The sequence below is a fragment of the Ptiloglossa arizonensis genome, chromosome 10 (genome assembly GCF_051014685.1).
Source record: "Ptiloglossa arizonensis isolate GNS036 chromosome 10, iyPtiAriz1_principal, whole genome shotgun sequence".
NCBI lineage: Eukaryota > Metazoa > Arthropoda > Insecta > Hymenoptera > Colletidae > Ptiloglossa > Ptiloglossa arizonensis.
In genome coordinates, this window is record NC_135057.1 from 4,579,033 (window position 1) to 4,592,591 (window position 13,559).

A 13,559-nucleotide genomic window follows, 5' to 3' on the forward strand; every position below is an offset into this window, starting at 1 on the left:
TTTAAAATGTTGTTTTTAATGATGTTGATTGATTCAATTTTTTACTCATTGAATATAAAAAGTTATTTAAAGAAAATCTTTGGCCAAAATAAAATACTTACAAATTGTAAAAATATAAGTAACATATTTGTATAACTTCCTGTAATTAAAATTTACAACTGGAAGCATTTATTAAAGGAAATAAGTAGTACATTTAAAGTGACAAAAGAAAATATATTACTGTAAGTTATTATTACCAAATTAATGCTTCTAAATACTACATTTAAAAATTTTGATAGAAAAAAAATATACTCCTACAATTATTACACCCAAATGTTTAATATACTGATAAAAAGATATATTTAAAGAATTCACAATTCTACATTAAAAATAGTCTTTATACAATGGTTATATAATATACTACAGTTTTTAAGTAAATACAAGAATATATTTTTATTTAATATATTAGTTAACAGAAATAGCAGGACCTAATTGTCGCATTAATTTATAACATTCTTGAAGTCTTTTCCTATCACCTATTCTTTCAAGAGTTTTTGCAGCTTCTGCAAGCATACCGGCACGTTCTCCGGGAGAAGCCAATAACAATGTAGGTAAATGCCGGCATGCTAAATACAAAGCTACTGCATGTTCTCTTTCTCCGCTGTATTGATCTTGCGAACGATCTTTTCCACAAATAATTGAAGGACGTGAATTTCTATGATGTAAGCTGCGATCTAACAATACTTGAGTTTTCACTGGTGTTGCTCCTGCCATTATGCGGGCTGTAGCTTCATAAAGAAATACTCGTGTCAATGTAGACTGCAAAATAAATAATAAGAAATAGATGCTACAAGTAAAAATATATGAGTTTATTTCTTTATACTATTATAATGATTGAAACTTACTGGAATATGTTGACACAATTGTCTCAAACAAGCTAAATCGCGTTGAAAACCTCCGAGAGGTATGCTTGAATTTGGTCTTTCTAAATCGCTGTCTAATTCTTGCCAAAGAGTAGTTCTCATGTCGAGTAACCAATCACAAATCCATAATTGGGTGAGCTAAATCGAATGAACAATGATAAAATAAATTGTTACCATTTAGTTACTATATAACCATTGTAAAATATTGAAAATATATACGAGTTTTATTAGTATTAGTTGTACACACATATATATATTTATGACGCTGAGACCTGCCACAAGAGTTGCACTGTAGAAGTATTGCACAGTTATATTTCATGCAATGCAACTACAATGCACACTTGTAACAAGTAACCTGTTACACAGATTTATGCATAAAAAAACAATGCTATTAGATGATTTTAATACTGTATTAATTAAATAATACGTTCAATGTGAACTATTATTATATAATTCATTATTCTGCAGTTTATTGAATTATACCAATCACGTAAAAAATAAATTCATTAATGTATAATAGTTAAACATATAAATATTGAAAGTTATTGTTACACATATAATACTTAGTAAAATTATAATATTATCTTACCAACACATTCTGTGATGATTGTTGTTTGCAATTGTAATAAACCAAACATTGTTCAAGCAATATTCCTGCTTGATCAATAAAACGCATAGAAGTTGATTTAGTTGTAGCTTTTGCAGCTTGTAAAACATTCAATACAATGTATGGTAATGGACTACTACTATTATTGTTATTACAAAGCTGATAGTTTTTTTCATAAGGAAATTTACTCTCAACGATACTCCATGCTTGAGAATCATCTTCTCTCAATCTCCAACATGCTGCTACAAACATAACTGCCCCCCACCATAATCCAATTTCATCTTCACAATCTAAAATATTATAAACATGAAATATTAGTATTTTACTAAAATTAATTTACTAAAAGATTTTTAATACATATTTAATTCACTTCTATTTCAACTTACGTGTAACAGTAATTTTGTCAGTGCATAAAAAACCAGCATCCACTCCAGCTGAAGCCATAATAGTTTGTCCATATTCCAATATTGCAGATAGGTGAGCATCTCCTGCAGTGCCAGTTAAAATACGTAAACAATGTCCAATTAAATGATCTCTGTATGCGCGCGATGCGTATGATAAAGGATCAGCCTTGCTATTTTGAGATGTAAATTCATTATCTGATTGATCTCCATATTGCCATTTCTGGAATGCCAAAAATTTAGCACCCTCATCACTCATAATCCATTTTAACTTTGATGGAACTGCACATGACGATAGCAATGTGCGCGCTTTACCGAAGTAATACTTATGAATAAATGGATAAAGTGACTGTTTAAAACATAAAGCAGCACTGATATATATTTCTGCTAACAATGATTTTGGCATAGTTTCACCAGCGATTTCTGCGTAATTGACTGCAGAAAGAGCGAGATACAATGTTCCATTCTTCGATCCTTCCGACATACGTAAACAAAGTATATGCTGATAAATAATGGCTATTTCCATAGCAGACATTTCTGCTTGTTGACGTGTTGTTTTTTCAGAGAACCATTTATATGTGTACAAGATCCATTTTCCAATCCACAACTTATGAAGAAGTTGCCTTACAATTTGCCAGACAGTTGCAAACCAAGCTTCTATACGCGATGATGGATATGGGCGACCAAAATATTGTAAACATTGATGTAAATTGCAATATGCTTGACTATATTCACTTTTAGATATATTAAATTCCGCTTGACATCTCCATCGATGAAGTTCTAAAAATACTTTACTATCAGATGGTAGTATTGGATCGCCATAAAGTAATAATCTGCAAATGCCACCAATTAAAAGTATAAGATTTGTCAACCATAAAAATACATTGCTCCAAAGTGGATTTTCAAATTCTGACTGATCTGGAAAAGAATATTATTATTTATTGAATGTCACTATTATATCATACTGTGATAGTTACATTAATATATTATATTATAATAACAGTATTGTACCAGGATAATCAAGAATAGTGCGACCATCTATTTTAGTATTTACATAATCAGATTTGAATCTTCCAACATTATTTATAAGAAGGCCTAGAGGATTAAATGCTAGGAAGAGAAGCATAAATCCGCAAAGTGCAAGTCTAGTATGATCTCGCATTCCACCATTTGTAAGGACAGATGTTGTGTGAATGTTTTGTATCACATCTGGGTCATCTTTGATGGATGATGGAGATGGTGGAGATAATGGTGCTGGTGCAGGAGACAAAGATGGTTCGCTTGAATCTGATCTAGGTGGTGTCAATTCACCAGATACCAATAAATTGCGCAAATTTTGTCTCTTTGCAGTCATTTTTAACGACATATTTTCGGTTTTTAATTTTGCATTAGAATTTTGAAGAAATCTAAAATTTTTATATTTATTCAGTTAATATTTTTATTATTTAATAATACACTCGTAAGAAATTAAATGTGTTTCAGAGTAATATACCTTATATACTCGATAGTTTTTCTCAAAATTGCTGATTTATTTAACTTAGCATCTACTCCAACAATAATGTTTTTCAATTCAATGATTTTGTCATTAATTGATGTCCTATAACGTCGCTCTATAGCATTATGAGCACTTCGTTTTACTTCCTTTACTCTTGGGACACCAACATGTGTATTTGTATTTAAACGATTAATTTGTACTTTATCAGTATCCAATACAACAGGAATACCTGTATCAAAATTTAAACATAATAGATGATTTTAATTAAAATATTATGATACAAAGTCAGCCATTAAATTAATTCTCACCAGTAGTTAAAACTGGTCCATTAGCAGTATTTACTAAAGTATGTATTTGATGTGGTACAGATGTTGATGTAACAGCTTGCGATCCTCTTGAATACACAAGTGATTCTGATTTTATAAATTTAGCTGGTAAAAGCAACTGCGTCTGTGGTGTTACTGGTGCTATTGTTACAACAGGTGATTGAACACTAAAGTTTACATTTTGTGGAATAGCATATTGTGAATTAAATACTGTAGGTGCTGGTGTAACAGATATTCTTTGTTGCCTATTTTGTACAGATGTTATATCTTGTAGCTGTGGTTGCTGTTGTTGTTGTTGTTTTTGTTGTTGTGACACACATGAAATTTGTTGTGTGTTTTCTGTTATAGTTGGAGTTAACATTACATTTCCATTAGGTAGAGATTTAATGATATTTGGGTCCTTAAAATCTTGAAATTCTTTGAATTCTTCACTATTACTGAAATTTAAGAAATCTAATCCTTCTGTATCCATGGCCAAAGGCTCTTCCATTTGTGAGAGTAATGTATCATCACTAAATAAATTTTCATTTTTTAATAGTTCACTCTCACAATTTGTAATAAGATCTGAAATTAAAATATAAAATCTATTAAGAAATATTCTAGATGGATAAAATAGCTTAATATGTATATAAACCAATAAATATCACATTTTTAAATTATAAAATTATTCGAATAGTTATAAATGTACATCTTTATCTATAATACTTGTTTTTAGTGACACAAAGTATGTTTTGACAATGTTGATAGCATTATCACTATTATACATAATGTATAATTATAAATTGTGCATAATATATGTTAAATATTAGTCTTACATAATATTAAAAATTTTAAATATATATAAGCATATTAATTTTAAAGAATATATTCTTTTTTTTAAAGTAAATTATTTGAAAAAGTGTATATACAACAATAAAATTATAGCAAAACTATAATTAACATAAAGTATAACTTAAAAATAAGAAAAGACTAAATATTTTGATATATGACGTTTGAAACAAAGTGAAAAATTTAATTCAATAAACATTATATGTAACATACCATCAATACCAGTTACTTCGTTTAAATTAAAACTATCATTTGACTGAAAACTAGAAAACTCGTTGTCCTGCGTTGAAGACCATCCCCCAGGATCTGCCATTATAGCATATTTATGTCAAATATTTATTTTCATTAAACAAACACGGTGATTAAAACAACAGAACACGCTGATATGTCAAACGTAATAACTAACAAATTACGAACAGTCACCCGACCTTTACCGCGGCCAATCACAAGACTTCTAAAGATCGGACGATATTACGTCAGTATGTGTTACTAAGCTAACAAAATTTATTGCAAAATGCAGACGCATTTTTATGAAATTAAATTATCGTCAGTAATTTTCAATACTTTCATGAAATACTACAGGAAATTTTTTACACGAAATTTCAAAGTATCTATTTTTAATTAAAAATTTGTAATATACTTACTAACGAATATTTTGAAGTAAGTTTCATACCTTAATTTTAGAATATTGAAATTAAAAAATTGAAAATTATATAATAGTATAATTATTAATATTTTAATAAAATTTATATTAGAATCACTCTGATATATAATAAAATTAAAAATTATATCTTTAGCTATACTACATTCAATTCAATAATTTCGCGTAAACAAAACCACGTGATTCTGAGATATCTTATCGTCCATTATATCTTTGGTCAGGAATATATTATAGATTCGACGTACAGTGAGTTGAAACATAGAAAGATTTAATAAACGGTTAAAAAACTGATGACAAACTTAAATTATAAAATTATTATAAATGTTAAAACCTTGAAAAAGAAGTAAAATATTATTATTTATTATATATATAAATAATAACATGTATTAATTCTATTGTATTTATATTAATTAGGGCTAAGATTTTTAATGTTTCGTTCCTGACGCAAAATGGTATTATTTACATCAAGTTCTCGTTAAATTGTACGTGGTATTATTATTTTTGAACTACTTGTTTCATATTTGTGAACACATTATAAACTATAGTTACTTCCTTAGTAATGATTATTTTATGCCATAAGGGTGGATTTGTTTTTGATTGACGTTTGAGAGGTTATTTGAATGACATTTACAAATAAACATGTTTCCAGTACTTCGTAATTCAAGTCGAACGAAAATATCCTCTATTTGCAATTTTCATTCATCAGTAAGTCATATTTTCCTTTTTATATATAATATGAATACCATTTAAAAGTATGGGGTCATATATTATCATATATATATATTGTTATGAAACTACATATTATTCCAATAATCTTAGAGTAACTGTTTCAGATAATTTTTTAATGTTAGAATATGTTTTTGTTTTGTTTTCTAACTAATTTTAAAAAAGAACATTTGGGATAAAATTAAGTGGTTGTAGTAGCATATTTTGTAAAAACTGTGGTTCCTTTTCTATTGAATATTTTCTGCAAAATTAGTTATATTTTTTGAGCTATTATATTGTAAAATAAAATTATATTTGATTGTACCTTATTCATAATTTATAAGATAAGTAGATGATCCTACATTTTTTAGTGTAATACACATCATCTTTAGAATTAAATCTATTTAGAATATATTTCATTTTCCTTTTGTTTGTATTAAAGCGTGTACAATCTGTCAAAGAAAAATCTTTTTCTCAAAAACTAGAAGATGGCCCTAATTTTGAAGATTTTATTAATGAAAAAGCCAAACAGTATGATGGAAAATTAAAATTAGAAAAAGGAGATAAATCCCGTTTAAGGTTACCACCTTGGCTTAAAACAGAAATACCAGTGGGTAAAAATTATACTAGAATAAAGTCACAGTTAAGACAGTTACGGTTAAGTACTGTGTGTGAGGAAGCACGATGTCCTAACATTGGAGAATGTTGGGGTGGTGATAAACATGGGACATCTACTGCTACTATTATGGTTTGTAAAGTGTTTACAATATATTTTCTTCAATTTGATTAATAATATGAATATTCATTTTTATTTTATTTTGTATAAAAATTAATACAACCCTACAAAATACAAAGAGTGTTTGAAATATGAGTAGATTACTTTATATGATACAAAAATGATTTTTAATTTTTTCAATCTCACTTAAGATTAAAGCATTTGAGCTAACGTTGTTGCAATATTGTTATGCACTCTTTATGATCTGACTTATCAAGTTCTATAAGTGCTTTTTTCTGCCTCGTCAGTCTGAGCTTTACTGTAACTTACTTTTTGAATTTGATTGCTAAATAAAAACTAGTTAGTGGATTGTTTAATTTATTTTCATAAAACAGTTGAATGTTTATTATGCAATCTAATTTATGACGATCCAAACGCTATTTGTATTAGAGGCTATAAACTTTTCAGACACCTCATTTAGTCATTTATTATAGTCAAGTATAATAGCATTTATAAGATCATTAGTATACATTTTTTACTTTGTTATTAACTCTTCGTATACAAGTTACTTAAACAGGATGAAATGGATTTGAAGTAAATAGCAGAAAATGATCATATATCTAAAACTTACTGTATGTAACATATAAATTTTATTTTAATTTAATGCACTATTACATATTAAGAAAATCAATGTTTGTTAACTTATAGCAATGAGTTTGTCGATAGTTTCTAATGCATATCCATTACTGTAAATGTAAACATTATCCAGTATATCCTAATACTTTTCTCCAAAAGATTAAATAATAATGTAATTAAAAATTTTATTTTTAATGAAATCACTCATTTACTCTCATCTAAAACGATTGTTATTAAACATATTAGTGTTATGAAAATATAATAATAAAAAATAATTTAAATATAGGTAATGGGCGATACATGTACCCGTGGTTGTCGTTTTTGTTCTGTAAAAACATCACGTATACCCTTACCATTAGATCCAGAAGAACCAATAAATACAGCAACAGCCATATCAGACTGGGGTTTGGATTATATTGTACTTACATCTGTTGATCGAGATGGTTAGTCAGTGTTTTCATATTTCTGTATCTATATAAAGATACATCTGTATTAAAATTACATGTTTCAATAGATTTAAGTGATGGTGGAGCAAATCACATTGCAAAAACAGTGAAAGAAATTAAGAAGAGGTATTTAGATTCTTTAAATAATTTCTTTCATTCTTCTAGTAAATTGTTTTTGTAATTGTAATTATGATGTATTATATACATTTTTTTAGAAGCAATATTTTAGTGGAATGTTTGGTACCAGATTTTCGGGGAGATAAAAATTGTATTGCAACAATTGTTAATTCTAATTTGGATGTTTTTGCCCATAATATTGAAACTACTGAGCGTTTAACGCCATTTGTTAGAGACAGACGAGCTCAATATAGGTAAGTCATATTTTGTATTTCTTAAGTATTTATAACTTTCATAGAAGTGTTAAAAAACTGACATATACATATGTTATTTAGGCAGTCACTGAATGTCTTGAAAACAGCAAAAACACTTAATCCAGATTTGATTACGAAATCATCAATAATGTTAGGATTAGGTGAAACTGATGAAGAAATTGAACAAACCATGAAGGATTTGAAAGATGTAGGTGTAGCAGCTGTAACTCTTGGACAGTATATGCAACCTACAAAAAGACATTTAAAAGTTATTGAGTATGTTACACCTGAAAAATTTAAGAAATGGGAAAATGTAGGAAATGAAATGGGATTTTTATACACTGCTAGTGGTCCATTAGTGCGTTCATCATATAGAGCTGGAGAGTTTTTCTTAAAAAACATATTACAAAAACATAAAAATAAAAAAACTGAAAAGCAATGAAAATACTATTTTGTTATGACTAAATCATGAACATAAATATGTATTTGTATATATTATAGTATAAATTGTAAATTTTCTTTGAATGTAAACAAATTTTATCCAAATATATGAAAATTAAATAATAGAATCTACATGGTCCAATAATAAACACTGTTGTATTAAATGTGATAGTAGTAAAAATACAAATTTTAAACATAAAATGAATATTCATTTTTTACGTATACATAAAATATATTACATTATTTTTAATCCGTTTCCATTGCAACTGCAACTTGTGGGTCTTGTGGACCTTCATCAGTTGGTGCAGGTTGTGGTGGTCTAGGATCTTGCTCCACATCTGGCTCAGTTGGCTTTCCAGGTTTCTCATTTCCAATTTGAGATAAATAAACAGCAATTGCATCTTCATTAAATATTGTGAAGTCTGTACCTTTTCCGACTGCAGCAATAGAGACATTCTGTAATATATTTTTTTTTAGTAATTACAAGATTCCAAAAACATTTAAATAAGCATCTATAAATGATTAAATTCTTTTACCTTAACTGATAAATCAACCTCATTTGGCAATGTATCCCGTAATGCACGAAGACCATGTTTCACAAGTTCATCAAGATCACAAGAGGAAAATAAATTAAGATGTCTGTCTAAGTATGTTCGAGCACTTTGAGAACGTGCTCCAATAGCCATTGCTTTACAGTCAAAATAATTTGATGAAGGACATGTTTGATATATATGGGGTCCTTGATCCTTTTGAATTATCAATAGCAATTTAATACTAATTCTTTTTTAATAAATAGCAATAAATAATATCTTTATAATTACTTACATCGTATCCAGCTATAAGCAAACCCACACCATATGGTCTTCTGTCATACCTTTGAGTGCAGGTCTGCAATTTATTTCCCAATGAAGTCATTAAACGACTCACAGGATATACATCATCATGATAATACTTGTAATGTATGCATTCAACTCGCATATATCGACTGTAAACATATTAATGAAATTTTTAATTTAGCAAAGATTTAATACAACAATTTTGACAGCATACATAACATTGTATAAATTGAAACCAACATTTAATGACTCTTAACATACCTCAACATTCTGGCATCAGCAGTTAAACCTGAAATAGAAATTCCCATATGTTTGTCTATAGGAATGATTTTTTTCTGATGTGCTGAGAGTTCAGAGGATGCTCGTTTGAGTGCAATAAGAACAGCATGCGTCTTATTTTTAAGTCCTACAGTGGCTGATCCTAATTTAACAGCTTCCATTGCATATTCTACTTGATGTAAACGTCCTTGTGGACTCCATACTGTTACATCGCTATCGTACTGATTACGAAACTGAAAATTTTGTAAAATTAATTTTTTTTAATTTTCTTTAACATTCTCTATTAATCATAAATGTGACTTTTATGAATTATAATTATTTCATTACAAAGAAAAATGTTCAAACACTATAACATAAATTATACACGTAGAATATTCCACAAACTTTAATGTGAAAATTTAAAATTTATTTAAACATAACCATTTATTAATAATGGATTTAGCTTTTAAAATATTAGTTGTAAAAAATATTTCACACTATTCCTATGTATAATAAAGTATGTAAAAAAAGTACCATTATTTGATAATGTTTACTTAACAAACAATAAAAAGTTGAAAAATAACTTTATTCTTAACGATGAATTTTCAGAAAATAACTGTCATGCACCGAAGTAAATGATTGACTAACATAAAGAGAGGAAAATCATTTTTGATGCAGAAAGCGAAATCTAGTGAATGAAATTCTAAACTAATATTGTTTCGTTAAGAAATAAATCTTATTGGTTAGACTTTTAATTAATCGATCACTTGGAAAATTCAATTCAATACATTCAATATAAATGTTAATTACTATTACTTACTGAATAACAATACATTTTATTGAATGCATAAATTTGTTTCACATTTTCATTTTGTATCTTGTCCAATCAAACAAACTCACTAGACATACCATGTGATTAAAACAAGGTCGAAATACTAAGGCGCTGGACTCAAAATACATACAGATGAAAATACAATTGCACTTACACAAGTTTATGCATGGTAGTAGACTTTATTTTTAAAGCTCAAAACATGTACAATAACTTCTTTAAATCACTGCTTTCAGTAATTCAATTGTTTGTTGAGAGTTTTCATGTTTAAATCAACTACGTATGGAACCTACGCTACACATTCGGCTAGGAACTCCACAGCCAATGAAATTTTCTCGTAATCATGTGATTTTATTTAGATTTAGTCAGAAGTGAGAAGTACATATACTCAAACAGTTTATAATAGTAGTTAATGATATAATTGAAACTGGTACATTTGAAATTTAATTGACGTACTATTTTATTTCGATTGTTTGTCAAATGTATAACTTTATAAAATGTAAATACAAAAATTATATTTGAGATCGAAGTAAAATACTAGATTTATATATATCTATCTAGTACTAGAGTATCAATCTTTAATCCTCTTTTTCGACGGCGTAAGTAACCGTGCCTGCTTCTTGTAAGTTTGACAGTGTTTATAAAGAACTTTTAAATATTCATACTATATTAAGTTTATATCTCTGTTTACATATTAAAAAGAAATTATAAAAATTGTAATAGCTATATGTAATTTATTTTTTTTATTAAAGGAAAATTATTATTTCACAAAATTGTTTTCGTAGAACGAACACACGTGTTAATATATTTCCATTTTACAACAATATTTCTCTAAAATATTATTTAACTATATTTTTTATAGATTGACATACTGCTATGACGAATTCAAAAGGTTATCGTCGAGGAACGAGGGATTTATTTTCCCGAAAATTCCGCAAACATGGAACAATACCATTATCAACGTACATGAAAGTATACAAGGTTGGCGATATTGTTGATATAAAAGGCAATGGAGCTGTGCAAAAGGGAATGCCGTATAAAGTTTACCATGGAAAAACTGGACGCGTGTTCAATGTAACTTCTCATGCTCTTGGTGTTATCGTTAATAAGAGAGTACGTGGACGTATTATTGCTAAAAGAATTAATGTCCGCATTGAGCATTTGACTCATTCTAAATGCAGGGAAGATTTTTTGAAACGTGTAAAGGAAAATGAAAGACTCAGGAAGGAAGCAAAGGAAAAGAAAATTAAAGTTCAACTAAAAAGACAACCTGCAGAACCAATGCCAGCACACATTGTATCAGGACGTGAAAAGCCCGTCTTACTTGCTCCTATTCCATATGAATTTATTGCTTAAGATTTGAATAAACTTGTTTTAACAGGGTCTGTGTTATTCTTCATCAACACAACATTTATTTTTAAATTAAAGTGATTTTTCGTTTTTATTTTATACCAATAAAAAACAAATGAATATTAATTTATGTACACATATTATGTAGTAAATTCTGATAACAATCATTTTATTTTCAGTCATACTTTTTACATACACATAGAATCTGTTAGCGCTTCCAACATTTCTAAATTACTAGATAAGTTGATACTATCCTGTTGCCATCACATGGTTTTGCTTGTAAATGCAGCATGAAATATAGATTGATCCATGATAGGTTTTTGAATACTATTGATTTAATTAATCAGAATTGAGAACAATCTCGACTTGGATTCGTATATATAATATGTTTAAATTCAATGTTTTTTGAATTACCATTTATTTGCAGAGTTAATTTAAGAAAGAACACCATCCTGATGAGTCAAAAAAATTGAATTTTTTTTTCTTATTTTCTTAAAGTTTGATGTGTGTAGAATGTTATATTAAAAAGATATTTCAAAATTCATACATTTAGCGAAATTGCAGCTATAAATTGGACAGGTTGTGTCATGTGAAAAGCTCTTATGGACCGTACACCACGTACCACTGACTGGATAAAATGGAAATATTGTTTCAAGGCAATTCTTTATTACTCATAGAAAAAGAGTTCTATTGAACCTAATTCAAGTTTCTTATATCATATGTAGAGTGCATTAAACTCTGAATGTAGTAAAAAGTTGTGGCCGAGTGAGTAAGCTACGTTTGGGGTAGAAATGATAAGTTTTTGGAGCTATCTGGAAGAGATTGGAATCTCGACTCATAAATTAATAAATGAATTAACCCCTTGACGTACAATGACGTCTGGGAGACGTCATTCATTTCATATGCCATTATAGACTTTGACGTCTCGGAGACGTCAAGAATTGTCTTCGGCGAACGTCGTGCAGTATATTATTAGATTCTTCAACTGTTTCGGTCGTGTGTTGATGCTATTTTGTTTAAAATGCTTTTCCTCTACCAACAGTACCGATAAACAAAATCGAATCAACAAAGCACAATAAAAACGGTAGTCAGTATAGTGCTCGCACATCGAACGTCATAGTATATATTTGATTTTAGTAAAAATTAGAAATAGTCCTCCCAACAGGTTTGAGTTGAATGTATTATGTGAAAGTGACAATGAAAATCTATTAGGCTATTCTAGTGATGATGATGATGAGATTGAAAATGGTCATTAAAGAGTTTATACTGTTGAGTATTTAAGTGAAGCTAGCTCTGTTCGACAGAATGTACGGAAACGTGCAAGACCTATTTCAAGCAGCGATGATTCTGATTCAGAGGATGAATGAAATTGGAAGGAAAAAGAAAATATTGTCAATATAAAAAAGTTTACTAAAACTCCCGGTACCAATTGTTTAATTCTGCGAAGATTGGATATAAATGCAACTCCTCTGTGTGTTTTTAAACAAGTTTTATGTGATGATTTTTTTTAAATGATAGAGAAACGAATAAATATGCAGCACAAATGAAAATGGAACAGAATACGAAAATAAACGAGGAGTGGTATCCATTAACAAATGATGAAGTTAGAGCGTATTTTGCGTTATACATTATAGTGTTGCAGATAAAAAAATCTAAAATAAACATGTGTTGGTCAAAACGAAAATTATTAGAAATGCCGATATTTTCACAAATTATGTTTCGTAAACGTTTTTTGGTCATAACGCACTATCT

General features: G+C 28.5%; 4 protein-coding genes across 6 annotated transcripts; 2 read left to right on the plus strand and 2 right to left on the minus strand.

The window, feature by feature from the left end:
* Window positions 1-322: 322 nt before the first annotated feature.
* LOC143152252 (sterol regulatory element-binding protein 1-like) lies at window positions 323-4,967 on the minus strand. The gene is made up of 8 exons (XM_076322166.1): window positions 4,773-4,967; window positions 3,714-4,295; window positions 3,403-3,634; window positions 2,922-3,316; window positions 1,896-2,828; window positions 1,492-1,799; window positions 885-1,040; window positions 323-798 (listed from the first exon to the last, which is right to left on the minus strand). The coding sequence occupies exons 1-8, from the start codon at window positions 4,870-4,872 to the stop codon at window positions 445-447; spliced, it is 3,060 nt and encodes a 1,019-aa protein (XP_076178281.1). The 5' UTR covers window positions 4,873-4,967; the 3' UTR covers window positions 323-444.
* An 816-nt stretch (window positions 4,968-5,783) lies between these two features.
* Window positions 5,784-8,732, plus strand: Las (lipoyl synthase, mitochondrial). The gene is made up of 6 exons (XM_076322036.1): window positions 5,784-5,925; window positions 6,368-6,673; window positions 7,563-7,719; window positions 7,791-7,848; window positions 7,938-8,093; window positions 8,175-8,732. Exons 1-6 carry the CDS (start codon window positions 5,860-5,862, stop codon window positions 8,533-8,535), a joined length of 1,104 nt encoding a protein of 367 aa, XP_076178151.1. The 5' UTR covers window positions 5,784-5,859; the 3' UTR covers window positions 8,536-8,732.
* Window positions 7,368-10,285, minus strand: Prosalpha6 (Proteasome alpha6 subunit). 2 transcript variants are annotated; one of them, XR_012993525.1, is made up of 7 exons: window positions 10,163-10,285; window positions 9,632-9,882; window positions 9,360-9,519; window positions 9,071-9,280; window positions 8,774-8,990; window positions 8,283-8,341; window positions 7,368-7,747 (listed from the first exon to the last, which is right to left on the minus strand). XR_012993525.1 is itself a non-coding variant. In XM_076322037.1 (6 exons), exons 1-5 carry the CDS (start codon window positions 10,163-10,165, stop codon window positions 8,781-8,783), a joined length of 834 nt encoding a protein of 277 aa, XP_076178152.1. In that variant the 5' UTR covers window positions 10,166-10,285; the 3' UTR covers window positions 8,091-8,341; window positions 8,774-8,780. The 2 variants fall into 2 exon arrangements, 1 of the variants encoding a protein (XP_076178152.1); XM_076322037.1 differs by lacking the exon at window positions 7,368-7,747 and having other exon boundaries at window positions 8,091-8,341.
* A 638-nt stretch (window positions 10,286-10,923) lies between these two features.
* Window positions 10,924-11,840, plus strand: Rpl21 (ribosomal protein L21). 2 transcript variants are annotated; one of them, XM_076321458.1, is made up of 2 exons: window positions 10,924-11,079; window positions 11,320-11,840. In XM_076321458.1, the coding sequence occupies exon 2, from the start codon at window positions 11,334-11,336 to the stop codon at window positions 11,811-11,813; it is 480 nt and encodes a 159-aa protein (XP_076177573.1). In that variant the 5' UTR covers window positions 10,924-11,079; window positions 11,320-11,333; the 3' UTR covers window positions 11,814-11,840. The 2 variants fall into 2 exon arrangements, with proteins under 2 accessions (XP_076177573.1, XP_076177574.1); XM_076321459.1 differs by having other exon boundaries at window positions 10,938-11,056.
* The last annotated feature ends 1,719 nt before the right edge of the window (window positions 11,841-13,559 follow it).